Source organism: Salvelinus namaycush, chromosome 17 (assembly GCF_016432855.1).
Source record: "Salvelinus namaycush isolate Seneca chromosome 17, SaNama_1.0, whole genome shotgun sequence".
In the NCBI taxonomy this organism is placed as follows: domain Eukaryota; kingdom Metazoa; phylum Chordata; class Actinopteri; order Salmoniformes; family Salmonidae; genus Salvelinus; species Salvelinus namaycush.
Window position 1 is genome coordinate 12,680,988 of NC_052323.1, and position 19,375 is coordinate 12,700,362.

Below are 19,375 nucleotides of genomic sequence, written 5' to 3' on the forward strand. Positions count from 1 at the left end.
AAGAGACAGCTCCAGGCATTATTACTGGAGCCATGCTGGAGCCATACTGGGCCCAAACGCATCAGAGAGAGAGATAGCATGGTAATATAGAGAATCTGTTATTTATTACTCTGACACCTCGTGATCTTCCTAACACACCCTGGCCCACTTCCACATGCACAGCACTGCAACATTCAGAACCCCTGTGTGATCATAGAGAGCCCCAAAGCACATGGAGAAGACTAAAATATGAACCAACCAAAAGATCACACAGTGGCTCTGAGCTGGTATTTTACTTAGTTGTTTATACTGACCCACCACTCACTAAAATGAGGTCAGTGCATTATCAAATAGTATGAAAGAATGTATTAACAAACAGGATACATCATAGCGCTTAATGTGAGGCAGTGCCTAAGAGCACACAATATTAACAAAACCACTTGAATGCCACTGGTTACAAACAAGCACCACTTTAAATGGCCAAAAGAAAGCTAAATCCACACAAGTAGATAGCGTTTGCAGTTGATATACACAGTTTGTGGTCAAATAAAAGGGTCTGAGCAGCTTACATGCTGAGCGGATCAAGCCGCCCTGACATACTTAGTGTATGTTAATGAAAATGGGGAGAATCCTGGTTACAGCGTGCTGAGGCAGAGAGTGCGCATGTCTGGGGAGAGGGATGATATTTCACCATACCTCCTCTCAGTTGCTACCCACACACTTCCACAGATACACACACACTCCCACAATACACACACACACTTCCACAGATACAGATACACACACACTTCCACAGGGAGGGGAGAGGGAAGGAGGGAAGGAGGGGGTGGGGAGAGATAGGGAGGGGAGAGGGAAGGAGGGGGTGGGGAGAGATAGGGAGGGGAGAGGGAAGGAGGGGGTGGGGAGAGATAGGGAGGGGAGAGGGAAGGAGGGGGTGGGGAGAGATAGGGAGGGGAGAGGGAAGGAGGGGGTGGGGAGAGATAGGGAGGGGAGAGGGAAGGAGGGGGTGGGGAGAGATAGGGAGGGGAGAGGGAAGGAGGGGGTGGGGAGAGATAGGGAGGGGAGAGGGAAGGAGGGGGTGGGGAGAGATAGGGAGGGGAGAGGGAAGGAGGGGGTGGGGAGAGATAGGGAGGGGAGAGGGAAGGAGGGGGTGGGGAGAGATAGGGAGGGGAGAGGGAAGGAGGGGGTGGGGAGAGATAGGGAGGGGAGAGGGAAGGAGGGGGTGGGGAGAGATAGGGAGGGGAGAGGGAAGGAGGGGGTGGGGAGAGATAGGGAGGGGAGAGGGAAGGAGGGGGTGGGGAGAGATAGGGAGGGGAGAGGGAAGGAGGGGGTGGGGAGAGATAGGGAGACAAAGAGATAGATATACTGTACATTGATATTGAGGGAAATACCTGAGACTGATGGAAAGCAACATGATACGTAAAAAAAGATACACAGAGATGGACTGACAGAAAGATAGACAGAGAAAGAAAGAGAGATGGATACAGAGATGGACTGACAGAAAGGGGGAGGGGAAAGATAGAGAAACAGTGAGAATGGAGGAAAGGAAAAAAATATGAATGAGACAAGGTGACATAGACCGAAATACAAATCAAATCAAACTTAATTTGTCACATGCCGAATACAACAAGTGTAGACCTTACCGTGAAATGCTTACTTACATGCCCTTAACCAACAGTGCAGTTCAAGAAGAGTTAAGAAAAGATTTAACAAATAGACTAAAGTAAAGAATTCTAATAAAAAGTAACACAACAAGAATAACAATAACGAGACTATATACAGGGGGTACCGGTATCGAGTCAGTGTGCGGGGGTACAGGTTAGTTGAGGTAATTTGTACATCTAGGTAGGGGTGAAGTGACTACACATAGATAATAAACAACGAGAAGCAGCAGTGTACAAAAGGGAGGGGGGGGGGGGGGCAATGTAAATAGTCTGGTGGCGATTTTATTAATTGTTCAGCAGTATTATGGCTTGGGGGTAGAAGCTGTTAAGGAGCCTTTTGGTCCTAGACTTGGCGCTCCGGTACCGCTTGCCGTGCGATAGCAGAGAAAACAGTCTATAACTTGGGTGACTGGAGGCTCTGACAATTTTATGGGATTTCCTCTGACACCGCCTATTATATAGGTCCTGGATGGCAGGAAGTTTGGCTCCTTACACGGTCAGATACCGAGCATTTGCCATACCAGGCGGTGACGCAACCGGGCAGGATGCTCTCGATGGTGTAGCTGTAGAAACTTTTGAGGATCTGGGGATCCATGCCAAATCTTTTCAGTCTCCTGAGGGGGAAAATGTTTTGTTGTGCCCTCTTCACGACTGTCTTGGTATGTTTGGACCATGATAGTTTGTTGGTGATGTGGACACCAAGGAACTTGAAACTCTCAACCCGCTCCACTACAGCCCCGTCGGTGTTAATGGGGGCCTGTTCGGCCCGCATTTTCCTGTAGTCCACGATCAGCTCCTTTGTCTTGCTCACATTAAGGGAGAGGTGATTGTCCTGGCACCACACTGCCAGTTCTCTGACGTCCTCCCTGTAGGCCGTTTCATCGTTGTCGGTGATCAAGCCTACCACTGTTGTGTCGTCAGTAAACTTAATGATGGTGTTGGAGTCATGTTTGCCCACGCAGTTGTTGGATCAGCGTGGCAGACGTGTTGTTGCCTACTCTTACCACCTGGGGGCGGCCCGTCAGGATGCCGAGGATCCAGTTGCAGAGGGAGGTGTTTAGTCCCAGAATTCTTAGCTTACTGATGAGCTTTGTGGGCACTATGGTGTTGAACGCTGAGCTGTAGTCAATGAACAGCATTCTCACATAGGTGTTCATTTTGTCCAGGTGGGAAAGGGCAGTGTGGAGTGCGATTGAGATTGCGTCATCCGTGGATCTGTTGGGACGGTATGCGAATTGGAGTGGGTCAAGGGTGTCTGGGAGGATGCTGTTGATGTGAGCCATGACCAGCCTTTCAAAGCACTTCATGGCTACCGACATGAGTGCTACGGGCGGTAATCATTTAGGCAGGTTACTTTCGCATCCTAGGGCACAGGGACTATGTTTGTCTGCTTGAAACATTTAAGTATTACAGACACGGTCAGGGAGAGGTTGAAATGTCAGTAAGGACATTTGACAGTTGATCTGCGCATGCTTTTAGTACACGTCCTGGTAATCCATCTGGCCCAGCGGCTTTGTGAATGTTGACCTGTTTAAAGATTTTGTTCACATCGGCTACCGAGAGCGTTATCACACTGGCACCCAGAACAGCTGGTGCTCTCGTGCATGCTTCAGTGTTGCTTGCCTCAAAGCGAGCATAAAAGGCATTTAGCTCGTCTGGTAGGCTTGCGTCACTGGGCAGCTCGCGTCTGGGTTTCCCTTTGTAGTCCATAATAGTTTTCAAGCCCTGCCACATTCGACAAGCGTCAGAGCCGGTGTAATAGGATTCAATCTTAATCCTGTATTGACGCTTTGCTTGTTTGATGGTTCGTCTGAGGGCATAGCGGGATTTCTTATAAGCGTCCGGATTAGTCTCCCGCTCCTTGACAGCGGCAGCTCTAGCTTTTAGCTTGATGCGGATGTTGCCTGTAATCCATGGCTTCTGGTTGGGATATGTACGTAAGGTCACTGTGGGGACGACGTCGTCGATGCACTTATTGATGAAGCCGATGACTGAGGTGGTGTACTCCTCAATGCCATTGGATGAATCCCGGAACATATTCCAGTCTGTGCTAGAAAAACAGTCCTGTAGTGTAGCATCCGCGTCATCTGACCACTTCCATATTGAGCGAGTCACTGGTACTTCCTGCTTTAGTTTTTGTTTGTAAGCGGGAATCAGGAAGATATAATTATGGTCAGATTTGCCAAATGGAGGGCGGGGAGAGCTTTGTATGCATCTCTGTGTGTGGAGTAAAGGTGGTCTAGGATTTTTTCCCCCTCTGGTTGCACATGTGACATGCTGGTAAAAATTCGTCCGAAGAGGAGGAGTAGGGATTGGACCAAAGCGCAGCGTTGTTATACGACATGATATTTATTAAACAAGACGAAAACTAAACACACTTGAGAATTTACAAAATAATAAACGAAGTCAACAGACCTGAACAAACGAACTTACATATACACGAAGAACGCATGAACAGGTACAGACGACACAAACGAACGAACAAACGAAACAGTCCCGTGTGGTGCACAGACACAGACACGGAAGACAATCACCCACAAACAAACAGTGTGAACAGCCTACCTTTATATGGTTCTCAATCAGAGGAAACGTCAAACACCTGTCCCTGATTGAGAACCATATAAGGCTAATTACCAATGACCTAAACATAGAAACACAAAACATAGAATGCCCACCCCAACTCACGCCCTGACCAACTAAACACATACAAAAACAAGAGAAAACAGGTCAGGAACGTGACACTTATAGAGTTGGTGCCAGCTCCATTCTGTGGTGGTAAATAGACGCTATGAATAATATAGATGCCAACTCTCTTGGTAGATAGTGTGGTCGACAGCTTATCATACGATACTCTACCTCAGGCGAGCAATACCTCGAGACTTCTTTAATATTAGACATTGCGCACCAGCTGTTATTGACAAATAGACACACACCCACACCCCTCGTCTTACCAGACGTAGCTTCTCTGTTTTGTCGGTGCATGGAAAATCCCGGCAGCTCTATATTATACGTATCATCGTTTAGCCACATCTCAGTGAAACTTAAGATATTACAGTTTTTAATGTCCCGTTGGAAGGATAATCTTAATCGTAGGTCATCAATTTTATCTTCCAATGATTACACGTTAGAAAGAAGAACGAACGGCAGTGGGAGTTTACTCGCTCGCCTACGGATTCTCAGGAGGAAGCCCGATCTACGGCCCCTTTTCCTGCATCTTTTCTTCAAGCAAATTACGGGGATCTGGGCCTGTTCCACTGAATGCAGTATATCCTTTTCGTCAGACTCGTTAAAGGAAACAGTTTTTCCCAGTCCACGGTGAGTAATCGCTGTTTTGATGTCCAGAAGTTATTTTCGGTCATAAGAGACGGTAGCAGCAAGATTATGTACAAAATAACTTTTAACATATGTTACACAAAACGCAAACAAAACAAACAAAATAGCACATTTGGTTGGGAGAATGTAAAAAGTCAGCCATGTCCTTCGGCGCCATCTTTTCAAGGGAGAGAGATAGAGAGACAGGGGAAGGGCAGAGGGATAGAGAGAAATCGATATTAAAAGTTGGGAACCCAAGAGAAAAACAGAGGCCATGAGATTGAGAGAAAGGCACAGTGAGCCAGGGAAATGTAGAAAGAAGGGGAGAGAAAGAGGGAGATATATATATATTTTAAAAAAGGGTAGAGAATGGAAGAGAAGGATTACTCATGCACTAAAAAGAGAAAGCAAGGGTTGTTACAGCAGACATCTTGCAGGGCGTGGGAACAGCATAAATAAGAGCAGAGAGGAAAGCTTCTTCTGTCATCCACATACCTCCTGGGGACTCAGAGAGATAGACAGACCCCTGACTGTGCCAGGCCAGCTCACTCGCACACAGAAACACATACTCCTCCATAAAAATGATGGTCTGTTTGTTTCAATTGCTATATCCGTTAACCTGGGTGGTGTTGGTGAAAGATTCAACAACATGCAATCATGATCTATCAATCGACCTTGTGAATGTAAGGGATTGCCTTACTGACTGACAGAGGAGCCTATTTTCAATGTTCAGAGAGGGAGTGATGGACTCAGAAGATTGTACTGAGTAGTAGCATTCCGAACATGGGGATAGGCATTGACATGATATAATTACAAAAAAACAATAAACCTACATCCTGTGAAAGTATTGGTTCCTTCACAATTGAACAACCAATAATCCATCAAAGAAAAAAAACAGCTGACATTCTGATTCTGCTTTCATTACAAAGTTCACAATTTGCCCTTTCCCAATCAGTCTACAACTCTCTCCGTGGTAAAAAAAAAATAATAATAATAATTGCAATAGAATCAATACAAAAGTAGCTTTCAACTAGTTTCCACCAGCGTCATGAAGAGCCATTCATACCTCACAGGGGAATAAACACTTAGCGCGAATATTTAGTTCTGAAAGTTTAGCCCGCCTTCAGCACCTTGGAAAGCAACACTCGATCTATTTACCTAGGAGGCCATACGGACAGTGCAAAACAAAGCCAATGTGACAACTCTCGAGTGGTGGGCTGATTTCCGGAAAAGAGACATTTCGAAAACCATAATCTTGAAGGCATCACATTAAAATGAGCAATACAGGTTTAATTTAATAGAAAATAGGTCCGTTTATGTATATAGATCTTACCTTATCTTTATTAGGAAGCGTTTGTGTTCTGTTAAACGTGTCATTTTCATTAATACTGATCAGTTCTGCATCTGCAGGTGGATACGGAGCGGGGAAAACCACTACGTCACTCTTCAGTGTGTCTGAGCTGAAACACACGTCATACTGCTGAGTAGATTTAGAGTAAGACCAGCTTCCGTCAGGGTGTGTGGTGATCACTGGGGCGCTGTACCTTCTGAAACTGTCGTCTGTCCTGTGGCATTTTACAGCTATTAAACTGATGAGGCTCAGTAAAAATATAATTGACACCGAGGCAATGGCGATCAACAAATACAGATTCAAATCAGAGAAGTTCTCCTCCTTTCTCGGCACATTTCTGAATTGAGTCTGGATTTCACCTGTACTTTCAACCACCACTACATCAATAGACACAGTCGCTGACAGTGAGGGTTCTCCGTTATCAGAAACCAACACGACCAACGGGTGAGTTTTCAGGTCATTGTCACTCATTCGCCTCTTAGTCCTCAGTTCCCCGGTGCTGGTTCCGATTCGGAAGAGGTTGGTTCCCTTGGGCTCAGAGATGTGATAAGAAAGCAGCGCATTGTAGCCAGAGTCGGCGTCTACAGCCCTGATCTTGGCCACAAAGTAGCCCGCTTCAGCAGAATAGGGAACGTTCTCAGCGTTAACGGAGCCGTGTTCAGAATAGGGCGCGAGAATCCCAGGACTGTTGTCATTCTCATCCAGGATAAAAACGTTCACAGTCACGTTGCTGCTGAGTGGAGGAACACCAGAGTCTGTGGCCTGAACTTTAAACTGGAAAGTTTGTATCTCCTCATAGTTAAAAGACTGCAGACTGATTATATCTCCAGTATCTGAGTTTATATTTACAGATGATGATATTGAAACGATTTTATCTAATAACGAATGCGTCATCTTTGCATTTTCATCTGAATCTGGGTCAAAAGCAGACATCGTATAAATGACGTCACCTACCGGACTGTTCTCTTTCACATAAATATTAATCACGGGTTCTGAGAAGCGAGGAGCGTTGTCATTCACATCAGAAACGTGTACAGTAATAACGCTGGTGCTGGAGAGAGGCGGGGTCCCTTCATCCGTAGCTGTGATAGTGACATTGTACTGAGAAGCGCTCTCTCTGTCAAGAGGTCCATCAACCACTAAGGAATAATGATTCTTGTATGAGTTGTTTATCGTGAATGGCACAGAGCCTAGTATTTTAACCTGCACAGCGCCATTTGTGCCTGCGTCATTGTCTTTCGCTGTTATCAGACCAACCGTTGTCCCTAATGACGCATCCTCTTTCACAACGTTAACTAAAGAAGTGATAAATAGCTCTGGTGTATTGTCATTCACGTCAGTTATTTCAACCAGGACTTTACAGTGAGATGCTCTAGGATTGTGTCCCCTGTCTTGAGCTTGGACACGTATTTCAACAGCATTGTTTTTTTCGTGATCCAACTCGCTTTTAACCGTTATTTCACCGGTAGCTGCATTAATGGCAAATGCGGCAATGTTATTATCACTGTTTTGGTTAATGAAAATATAAACAATTTCCCCATTCAGATCTTCATCTGCGTCACTCGCTTGGACCGTGATGACGGATGCACCTATAGGCGTATTCTCAGGAATACGAGCTTTATAAAGTGTTTTTTTGAAAATGGGTATATTATCGTTAACGTCTTTCACATTTACAATGATAAGTGATGTCCCGGATCTTGGAGGTTTTCCTCCATCTACTGCGGTCAAAGTGAGCTGGATAACGGGCTGTTTCTCTCGGTCTAAAGCTTTCTGCAGCACTAACTCAGCAGACACACTCTGCTCTCCACCGCTCTGTACATCCAGGGAGAAGTGTTCATTCGCGCTCAGGATGTAGCTGTTTACTGAGTTAGTCCCTACATCCGTGTCGTAGGCGCTTTCCAAAGGAAATCTCTCCCCTGGAAATGCAGATTCAGATACATTCAAATATGTTTTAGAGGACCTAAACGACGGCGAGTTGTCATTTATATCCAAAACATTCACTTCAAATCTGTATAGATTCAATGGCAAATTCACAATGGCTTCCAGTTCTAACCAACACTTCGTGCTCCTAGCACAGAGCTCGTCTCTGTCTATTCTCTCTCTCACGGACAGAATTCCAGTTGTTTTATTTACATCAAAATACCTCTGATTGGGTCCGGATATCTTAAACCCACGATATTCAAGTTGCTGCACGTCTAGATGCAAATCCTTGGCCAAATGTCCAACAACAGTGCCCTGGTTAGATTCCTCTGATATGGAGTAGACGATCTGTGCTGACGCGATACTCCAAAGATGACATAACGGGAGGAGATAGTACATCCGCGAAGGAAACATAACCCATTTGTGAGTCATTGTGTCGGTATTCCGTTAAGGAAACATTATGTGAAGAACAGAGGCTATCACCCGCATAGATGCGTAAACCAAAACAGAACCAGACGAGAGCCACGGTGTTCTGGTGCTCACCCGAACAAAGCCTTTTTTTTCAACAACGACCAATGCTCCTGTGTAGGGCGGAGCCTCGCACGGCGAGCGAGGATTTATCCTGCGTGAGCGGATAGCGATACCGTGTGGATATATAAAAACAATCAAATATTTCTGTGGAAGTGGAGACCAAACACAGTAATCTCCCCCCAAAAAGTTAGTGACCACAAGATGACCAAATTATGACCTTGGTGAGATCTGATCAACATGATTAGGGTCTGTACTAAACATACACAAACAATTTACAATGTTCATAGGCCTACAGTTTAACAGTTAAAGGACGTGGTGCTTTTCAGAACCATGGACAGCAAGGCCTGCAGCTTCTTCACCGCACGCAAATAGTAAGCCGATTTTACAACAGGTGAAAACATTGAAATGTCCAGTATTTCAATTATCATTTAAAATGAGTGACAAAAAAAGAAAATAACAATGTCATAAGGACCTATAGAAGACATATAATGGAGTCATTACGGCACACATTTCGTTCACTGAACTGTAATTCTTACCTTCTCTTTGTGGGGTAATGTCTGAGTTCTGTTAAACGTGTCATTTGCATTAATACAGATCAGTTCTGCATCTGCAGGTGGATACGGAGCGGGGAAAACCACTACGTCACTCTTCAGTGTGTCTGAGCTGAAACACACGTCATGCTGCTGAGTAGATTTAGAGTAAGACCAGCTTCCGTCAGGGTGTGTGGTGATCATTGGGGCGCTGTACCTTCTGAAACTGTCCTCTGTCCTGTGGCATTTTACTGCTATTAAACTGATGAGGCTCAGTAAAAATATCACTGACACCGAGGCAATGGCGATCAACAAATACAGGTTCAAATCAGAGAAGTTTTCCTCCTTTCTCGGCACATTTCTGAATTGAGTCTGGATTTCACCTGTACTTTCAACCACCACTACATCAATAGACACAGTCGCTGACAGTGAGGGTTCCCCGTTATCAGAAACCAACACGACCAACGGGTGAGTTTTCAGGTCATTGTCACTCATTCGCCTCTTAGTCCTTAGTTCCCCGGTGCTGGTTCCGATTCGGAAGAGGTTGGTTCCCTTGGGCTCAAAGATGTGATAAGAAAGCAGCGCATTGTAGCCAGAGTCGGCGTCTACAGCCCTGATCTTGGCCACAAAGTAGCCCGCTTCAGCAGAATAGGGAACGTTCTCAGCGTTAACGGAGCCGTGTTCAGAATAGGGCGCGAGAATCCCAGGACTGTTGTCATTCTCATCCAGGATAAAAACGTTCACAGTCACGTTGCTGCTGAGTGGAGGAACACCAGAGTCTGTGGCCTGAACTTTGAACTGGAAAGTTTGTATCTCCTCATAGTTAAAAGACTGCAGACTGATTATATCTCCAGTATCCGAGTTTATATTTACAGATGATGATATTGGAACACTTTTATCTAATAATGCATATGTCATCTTTGAGTTTTCTTCGGAATCTCGATCAATAGCTGAAATCGTAAAAATGACGTCTCCTAACAGACTGTTCTCTTTCACATAAACATTAATCATGGGTTTTGAGAAGAGAGGAGCGTTGTCATTCACATCAGAAACGTGTACAGTAATAACGCTGGTGCTGGAGAGAGGCGGGGTCCCTTCATCCGTAGCCGTGATAGTGACATTATACTGAGAAGCGCTCTCTCTGTCAAGAGTCCCATCGACCACTAAGGAATAATAGTTTTTATAGTTGGACTTTAATTTAAAAGGAACAGACCCAAGAAGTTTAGAGTAAGTTAGGCCATTTTCCCCTCCGTCTTTATCTATCACTGTTACCAAGGCGACCACGGTCCCTATCTCAGCATCCTCTTTCACTGGACTCATAAGTGATGTTACTGTGATTTCAGGAGCATTGTCATTGACATCAATAACTTCTACTAACACTTTACAATAACCACTGCGAGGCGAGGAGCCTTGGTCCGTTGCTTGTACACGTATTTCATATGCAGCGTTTTTCTCGTGATCCAATATCCGTTTTACAGTAATTTCACCACTTTGCGAATCTAATGAAAAATCTTCTGCAGAATTCACATTTCCACGTTTCATAAAACTATATGCAATGTCAGCATGTGTACCTTCATCTAAATCCGTAGCCTCTAGCATCAATATTGTTGTCCCTACAGATACATTTTCATTAACGCGGACCTTGTAAAGTGGTTTAGCAAATGTTGGCAAGTTATCATTGACATCAATCACGTTAACAATGATCTGTAACGTTCCGGATCTTGGAGGTTTTCCTCCATCTATAGCGGTCAGTGTGAGCTGGATAACGGGCTGTTTCTCTCGGTCTAAAGCTTTCTGCAGCACTAACTCAGCAGACACACTCTGCTCTCCACCGCTCTGTACATCCAGGGAGAAGTGTTCATTCGGGCTCAGCTTGTAGCTGTTTACCGAGTTACTGCCCGTATCTGCGTCATTCGCTATCGGTAGAGGATATCGCTCTCCAGAGGAGGAAGACTCTGATATGTTAAATATATGAAAGCTTTCTAGAAATGTCGGTGCATTATCATTGATGTCTAATATATGTATTTCAATACGGTGAATAAGCATAGGATGGCTCAATATGGCTTCTATATTTAAGGAGCACTTTGCCGTATTCGGACAAATCTGCTCTCTATCTGTCCTCTCGTTAACGTACAGAATCCCCGTTTTCAAATTCGCCTCAAAATACCTCTTACTCTGTCCTGATACAATCCTTAGACCCCTCGATTCCAGTTCGTGAACATTAAGGTTTAAATCCTTAGCGAGATTCCCCACAAAAGTGCCTTTGTCCACCTCCTCTGAAACGGAGTAAGAGATCTGCGCTGCAGACCAGTCAAATAAACAAAGCAACGCGACGCACTGAATCCAAACGCGTTCTCTTTGTCTTCGACGACCCATCGCTGCTTGTATAAAACAACTGAATCCAAGTAATGGTTTTGTACCCATGAAAACTCTCGAGTATTCCGTTATATGCCAGAGATCCTGTACAGCCCAGCCCTCTCCGTCTCACCACCATTCGAGAATTTCTCTCCACAATACGCTCGAGACTGGTGGCGCTCGACTCTTTTTCATTCAGAGAGGAGGAGTTATAGTATCTCGATAACTTCTCTCCCATTTATGGTCCATAGTGACACCGTGTGTTACTTTTATACATATATTATTCTTAACATTACAATGTATTTTTTTTACAGTTTTTTTTTTACAATACTGAGATAACCTGAAGTAGACAACCTCCTGTTGATCATTCACTCACAGAAAGGCCTATATATGTAAAAGTCAAACTGTTCTGTTAAATGGAAAACAAATGGAAAGCATAAGAAAAGTAAATCACCCTCGTGTAATGAAATAAGTGTCATCTAGTGTCATCTTCGGATAACAATGGCAGAAGCTATAAGAATCAATTAATTAAACAAACACGAGACATTGATCACACCAGCAACATGCTGGCCTATCAATCTAAAATGAACGCTCATCAGCAGAGAGCGAGAACGGATTCAGCAACATGGACAGCACTTGATAAGCGTTCACGCTTGCTGAACAAACCTTTTGACAGGTTTGAAATGGATAAAGTTACAGTATGCACCTATAGGCTTATAATGTCAATGGCAATTGTGCAGTCTATCATCAATCTGAAACATGACGTAAATGTATATTTGCCATGCGTTGTAAACTTTCGTGCCTATTTTCTCACAATACCTAATATACGTACAACTTTGTTGGGATTTGACACATTAACACATTCGTGAAGCGCAAAACTATTGTACAGCGTAGCAGGAAGTAATTTACACCTTGAACGCTTGGCGCGAAGATTAAGCACTGAAGTTTAGCGCCTTTTCAGAACATGGACAGCAACACTAGCTCAATCAAGCCAGGAGGCCATACGCACTGGTCAAAACAAATCCAATGTGACAACTCTCGAGTGGGGGGCTGTTTTCAAGGTAAGACTAACTTATAAAATAATATTATTTGACTTCTAGGAGTTCAAAGGAGAAATACAGATATAATTCAATAGAAAAATAGTAAATAGATAGCATGACGACCATCACTTCTGAGCACGCATGAATGTGATGTTTCATATGAAAAGCTACAAAACATAGTCAGGGCAAAAAAAGAGTATTCAGTACATTACATGAAACAACAGACAAAAACAGGTAGCCAAGACGGTGATAGATTTCAGAACCATGGGCAGCGCCTATATGTCTATCTTGACAGCGAGCAAAAGAGTACGGCATTTTTCCCAACTTGAACCGGCAGAAAGATGTCTATTATTTAATTGAACATGCAAATGAGATAGAGAAGAAAAGTTCAACTTCATCCAAAGACATTGAGACACACAACAAAGCAACAACAAAGGCTAATTAAAGGATGGATTTCTGGGTTAAGTGAAACTATAGATCTTACCTCCTCTTTGTTGGGTAACGTCTGAGTCCTGTTAAACGTGTCATTTCCGTTAATACTGATCAGTTCTGCATCTGCAGGTGGATACGGAGCGGGGAAAACCACTACGTCACTCTTCAGTGTGTCTGAGCTGTAACACACGTCATACTGCTGAGTAGATTTAGAGTAAGACCAGCTTCCGTCAGGGTGTGTGGTGATCACTGGGGCGCTGTACCTTCTGAAACTGTCCTCTGTCCTGTGGCATTTTACAGCTATTAAACTGATGAGGCTCAGTAAAAATATCACTGACACCGAGGAAATGGCGATCAACAAATACAGATTCAAATCAGAGAAGTTCTCCTCCTTTCTCGGCACATTTCTGAATTGAGTCTGGATTTCACCTGTACTTTCAACCACCACTACATCAATAGACACAGTCGCTGACAGTGAGGGTTCCCCGTTATCAGAAACCAACACGACCAACGGGTGAGTTTTCAGGTCATTGTCACTCATTCTCCTCTTAGTCCTTAGTTCCCCGGTGCTGGTTCCGATTCGGAAGAGGTTGGTTCCCTTGGGCTCAGAGATGTGATAAGAAAGCAGCGCATTGTAGCCAGAGTCGGCGTCTACAGCCCTGATCTTGGCCACAAAGTAGCCCGCTTCAGCAGAATAGGGAACGTTCTCAGCGTTAACGGAGCCGTGTTCAGAATAGGGCGCGAGAATCCCAGGACTGTTGTCATTCTCATCCAGGATAAAAACGTTCACAGTCACGTTGCTGCTGAGTGGAGGAACACCAGAGTCTGTGGCCTGAACTTTAAACTGGAAAGTTTGTATCTCCTCATAGTTAAAAGACTGCAGACTGATTATATCTCCAGTATCCGAGTTTATTTTTACAGATGATGATATTGGAAGGCGTGTTTCTAATAACGAATACGTAATCTTTGCATTTTCATCTGAATCTGGGTCAAAAGCAGACATCGTATAAATGACGTCTCCTACCGGACTGTTCTCTGTCACATAAACATTAGCCACGGGTTCAGAGAATCGAGGAGCGTTGTCATTGACATCAGAAACGTGTATTGTAATATCGCTTGTGCTGGAGAGAGGCGGGGTCCCTTCATCCGTAGCTGTGATGGTGACATTATACTGAGAAGCGCTCTCTCTGTCAAGAGGCCCGTCGACCACTAACGAATAATCGTTTTTGTAGTTTGACTTTAGTTTAAAAGGAACAGACCCAACAATCTTACAGTTGGTAAGTCCGTTTTTACCTCCGTCTATATCAGTTACTGTCACCAAGGCAACCACTGTCCCTGTCTCAGCATCCTCCTTGACAGGGCTCATGAGTGACGTCACGGACACCTCAGGAACATTATCATTGACATCAATAACTTCAACTAACACTTTAGAATAACCACTACGAGGTGAATGACCTTGGTCCGTAGCTTGCACACGTAGCTCATATGCTGCGTTTTGTTCATGATCCAATTTAGATTTTACAGTAATTTCGCCACTTTGTTGATCTATAGAAAACACATCGGCCGAGTTAACACTACCACGTTTGCTAAATGAATAAACAAGTTCACTATTCACACCCTGGTCTAAATCTGTAGCTTCCATCTTTAATATTTTTGTCCCTAAAGATACATTTTCATTAACACGGACCTTGTAAAGTGGTTTAGCAAATGTTGGCGTGTTATCATTGACATCTATTACGTTGACAATGATCTGTGAAGTCCCGGATCTAGGAGGTTTTCCTCCGTCTATAGCGGTCAGTGTGAGCTGGATAACGGGCTGTTTCTCTCGGTCTAAAGCTTTCTGCAGCACTAACTCAGCAGACACACTCTGCTCTCCACCGCTCTGTACATCCAGGGAGAAGTGTTCATTCGGGCTCAGCTTGTAGCTATTTACCGAGTTGCTGCCCGTATCTGCGTCATTACCTATCGGTAATGGATATCTATCTCCAGGTGAAGATGATTCCGAAATGTTAAACGTGTGATTTTGTTCAAGGAAGATCGGTGCATTGTCATTTGTATCTAAGATATGCACCTCAATGCGGTGGAGCTGCATTGGATCCCTCAATATGGCCTGTATGTTTAAAGAGCACTTCACCGTAATCGGACAAAGCTCCTCTCGGTCTATCCTCTCGTTAACGTACAGAATCCCCGTTTTCAAATTCGCCTCAAAATACCTCTTACTCTGTCCTGATACAATCCGTAGACCCCTCGACTCCAGTTCGTGAACATTAAGGTTTAAATCCTTAGCGAGATTCCCCACAAACGTGCCTTTGTCCACCTCCTCTGAAACGGAGTAAGAGATCTGCGCTGCAGACCAGTCAAATAAACAAAGCAACGCGACGCACTGAATCCAAACGCGTTCCCTTTGTCTTCGACGAACCATCGCTGCTTGTATAAAGCAACTAATTATTCAAGTAGAATATATTCAAATATCCATCAAGCCTACAAAATCTGTAAGATAGATCCTATACTAGCCTCCTGCCCAGCCCTCTCCGTCTCACCACTATTCGAGTGTTTCTCTTCACAAAGCGGTCTGGACTGGTGACACTCGTCTCTATCTCATTCAGAGAGGAGGAGTCATATAATTTCGGCGACTACATTAATTTCTGTGGTCTATAGCGACACCATGTGCTAATGTTGTACATAGTCTATATTACTAACGTAAAATACGGGTGTATATTATCGATGTCTGTTTCTTGTAACCAGGCTGATTATTTGACTTGTTAGAATACTGAGAAAGTGCAGTAGACCACATCGTGTTTGACATCGACACCCGGAATGCCTGTGCATTTGAAAGGACAACCATTCTATTCAATGCAAAACACAAGGAAAGTAGCTGAAGAAAAGTCAACCTAACATAACTAAATAGATGTTCAGATAGTCATGTTTTGATAACAATGACAGAAGCCATAACAAAGACACCCATTGATGTACAGAGCTCAAGGAGTCAACAGTGGGATTCTGTCAAGACGGCAAATACACAATTCTCAAAAGTGAACGTCCACGTTGAATCTTTTTCATTACACCAGTGACAAGAACACTGCCTGCCCCCCCCCTTCCCACCAGCAGAGAGCAATAATGGTTTCAGCACCATGGACAGCACACTGTAAGATTTCACCACTTCCTCAACGTTGGAAACAAATATCTACTGTTGAAATGGATAAAGATGAAGTATGCACCATTTAAACGGACAATGTTAAGGGTAATTGCGTAGCCTATATTATTAATCTGTAACATGATGGATGTGTATTTCCTATACGTCGTAGAAGGTTCTGCCTATTTTCTCACAATACTATACTTACTACAATACCCTACCACAGCGTCAAAGAAAGACATTTATATGTCATAGAGCAGGGGTATTCAACTCTTACCCGGGGTCCGGAGCATGCTGCTGTTCTGTTCTACCTGATCATAAATTGCACACACCTGGTGAACCCAGGTCGAAATCAGTCCCTGATTAGAGGGGAACAATGAAAAAATGCAGTGGAACATGCTTCGAGTTTCAGAGTTGAGTTATGAGGGTCAAAGAGCACTGAACGCTTGGTGCGAATCCTTCAGCTCTGAAGTTTAGCCCGCTTTTCGAACCATGGACAGCAACACTCGTTCAGTTAGACAAGGAGGCCATGCGCACAGTGCAAAACAAAGCCAATGTGACAACTCTCGAGTAGAGGGACGTTTTTAAAGTAAGATGAACTTAGAAAACAATTTTATTTGACTGCAAGTTCAAAATAGTAATACATTGATCATTCAAAAGCAAAATCGGCCCAGTTATGTATAGATCTTACCTCCTCTTTGTTGGGTAATGTCTGAGTCCTGTTAAACGTGTCATTTCCATTAATACTGATCAGTTCTGCATCTGCAGGTGGATACGGAGCGGGGAAAACCACTACGTCACTCTTCAGTGTGTCTGAGCTGAAACACACGTCATACTGCTGAGTAGATTTAGAGTAAGACCAGCTTCCGTCAGGGTGTGTGGTGATCACTGGGGCGCTGTACCTTCTGAAACTGTCGTCTGTCCTGTGGCATTTTACAGCTATTGAACTGATGAGGCTCAGTAAAAATATAATTGACACCGAGGCAATGGCGATCAACAAATACAGATTCAAATCAGAGAAGTTCTCCTCCTTTCTCGGCACATTTCTGAATTGAGTCTGGATTTCACCTGTACTTTCAACCACCACTACATCAATAGACACAGTCGCTGACAGTGAGGGTTCTCCGTTATCAGAAACCAACACGACCAACGGGTGAGTTTTCAGGTCATTGTCACTCATTCGCCTCTTAGTCCTCAGTTCCCCGGTGCTGGTTCCGATTCGGAAGAGGTTGGTTCCCTTGGGCTCAGAGATGTGATAAGAAAGCAGCGCATTGTAGCCAGAGTCGGCGTCTACAGCCCTGATCTTGGCCACAAAGTAGCCCGCTTCAGCAGAATAGGGAACGTTCTCAGTGTTAACGGAGCCGTGTTCAGAATAGGGCGCGAGAATCCCAGGACTGTTGTCATTCTCATCCAGGATAAAAACGTTCACAGTCACGTTGCTGCTGAGTGGAGGAACACCAGAGTCTGTGGCCTGAACTTTAAACTGGAAAGTTTGTATCTCCTCATAGTTAAAAGACTGCAGACTGATTATATCTCCAGTATCTGAGTTTATATTAACGGATGATGATATTGAAACACTTTTATCTAATAATGCATACCTAATCTTTGCGTTTTCTTCGGAATCTCGATCAAATGCATAAATTGTATAAATGACGTCTCCTACCGGACTGTTCTCTTTCACATAAACATTAATCACGGGTTCTGAGAAGAGAGGAGCGTTGTCATTCACATCAGAAACGTGTACAGTAATAACGCTGGTGCTGGAGAGAGGCGGGGTCCCTTCATCCGTAGCCGTGATAGTGACATTGTACTGAGATTCACTCTCTCTGTCAAGAGGCCCGTCGACCACTAAAGAATAATCATTTTTATAGTTCGACTTTAGTTTAAAAGGAACAGACCCAGGAAGTTTACAGTTGGTGATGCCATTTTTACTACTATCTTTATCTGTCACTGTCACCAAGGCGACCACTGTCCCTATCTCAGCATCCTCTTTCACTGGACTCATGAGTGACGTTACTGAGATTTCTGGAGAATTGTCATTGACATCAATAACCTCAACTAATACTTTGCAGTGGGTGCTACGAGGCGGAGTGCCTTTGTCTTTAGCTTGAACACGAATCTCAAAAGCGGAGTTAATCTCGTAATCTATACTCCCCTTCACAGTAACTTCTCCGGTTTCAGAGTTAACGGTAAAAACATCGGGGGCGCTTAAACTCCCGCGACCAATAAGAGAATATTCTATTTCACTGTTAATTCCCTCATCTAAATCTGTGGCATTGAGTGCTGCAACAATAGTACCAAATCGCACGTTCTCAGTAACACGAAATTTGTAAAGCTGTTTGTTAAAAACTGGAATATTATCGTTAACGTCTTGCACATTGATAATTATAAGTAACGTCCCTGATCTAGGGGGTTTTCCTCCATCTATAGCGGTCAGTGTGAGCTGGATAACGGGCTGTTTCTCTCGGTCTAAAGCTTTCTGCAGCACTAACTCAGCAGACACACTCTGCTCTCCACCGCTCTGTACATCCAGGGAGAAGTGTTCATTCTGGCTCAGCTTGTAGCTATTTACCGAGTTACTGCCCGTATCTGCGTCATTCGCTATTGCTAGAGGATATCGCTCACCGGGAAAGGAAGATTCAGCTATGTTGAGTATATGCAATTTCTCGAGGAATGATGGTGCATTGTCATTGATGTCCAAAATAGTGACATCAATACGGTGGAGAAGCATAGGGTGGCTCAGTATGGCCTGTATGTTTAAAGAGCACTTTACCGTATTCGGACAAAGCTCCTCCCTGTCTATCCTCTCGTTTACATACAGAATCCCTGTTTTCAAATTTGCCTCAAAATACCTCTTACTCTGTCCTGATACAATCCTTAGACCCCTCGACTCCAGGTCCTGAATATTAAGGTTTAAGTCCTTAGCCAGATTCCCCACAAACGTGCCTTTGTCCACCTCCTCTGAAACGGAGTAAGAGATCTGCGCTGCAGACCAGTCAAATAAACAAAGCAACGCGACGCACTGAATCCAAACGCGTTCTCTTTGTCTTCGACGACCCATCGCTGCTTGTACAAGATGAACAAATCCAATAGTAAATAGTCACATATCATTGAAACCTAAAAAAATC

At 44.1% G+C, this 19,375-nt stretch overlaps 4 protein-coding genes across 4 annotated transcripts; all 4 read right to left on the reverse strand.

Moving 5' to 3' along the window:
- Nucleotides 1-6,067: 6,067 nt before the first annotated feature.
- Nucleotides 6,068-8,625, reverse strand: LOC120061926 (protocadherin alpha-8-like). Its single transcript, XM_039011708.1, has 2 exons — nt 6,289-8,625; nt 6,068-6,085 (listed from the first exon to the last, which is right to left on the reverse strand). The coding sequence occupies exons 1-2, from the start codon at nt 8,623-8,625 to the stop codon at nt 6,068-6,070; spliced, it is 2,355 nt and encodes a 784-aa protein (XP_038867636.1).
- Nucleotides 8,626-9,272: 647 nt separating this feature from the next.
- Nucleotides 9,273-11,663, reverse strand: LOC120061927 (protocadherin alpha-8-like). Its single transcript, XM_039011709.1, has one exon. It carries the CDS (start codon nt 11,661-11,663, stop codon nt 9,273-9,275), a length of 2,391 nt encoding a protein of 796 aa, XP_038867637.1.
- Nucleotides 11,664-12,837: 1,174 nt separating this feature from the next.
- Nucleotides 12,838-15,536, reverse strand: LOC120061928 (protocadherin alpha-8-like). The gene is made up of 2 exons (XM_039011711.1): nt 13,167-15,536; nt 12,838-12,849 (listed from the first exon to the last, which is right to left on the reverse strand). Exons 1-2 carry the CDS (start codon nt 15,534-15,536, stop codon nt 12,838-12,840), a joined length of 2,382 nt encoding a protein of 793 aa, XP_038867639.1.
- Nucleotides 15,537-16,896: 1,360 nt separating this feature from the next.
- LOC120061929 (protocadherin alpha-2-like) lies at nt 16,897-19,308 on the reverse strand. Its single transcript, XM_039011712.1, has one exon. The coding sequence runs from the start codon at nt 19,306-19,308 to the stop codon at nt 16,897-16,899; it is 2,412 nt and encodes an 803-aa protein (XP_038867640.1).
- Nucleotides 19,309-19,375: the final 67 nt, after the last annotated feature.

Excerpts from the sequence above, each read along its gene's own strand:
- LOC120061926 (XM_039011708.1), bottom strand. The coding sequence starts at position 8,625 with ATGTACTATCTCCTCCCGTTATGTCATCTTTGGAGTATCGCGTCAGCA.
- LOC120061927 (XM_039011709.1), bottom strand. The coding sequence starts at position 11,663 with ATGGGTCGTCGAAGACAAAGAGAACGCGTTTGGATTCAGTGCGTCGCG.
- LOC120061928 (XM_039011711.1), bottom strand. The coding sequence starts at position 15,536 with ATGGTTCGTCGAAGACAAAGGGAACGCGTTTGGATTCAGTGCGTCGCG.
- LOC120061929 (XM_039011712.1), bottom strand. The coding sequence starts at position 19,308 with ATGGGTCGTCGAAGACAAAGAGAACGCGTTTGGATTCAGTGCGTCGCG.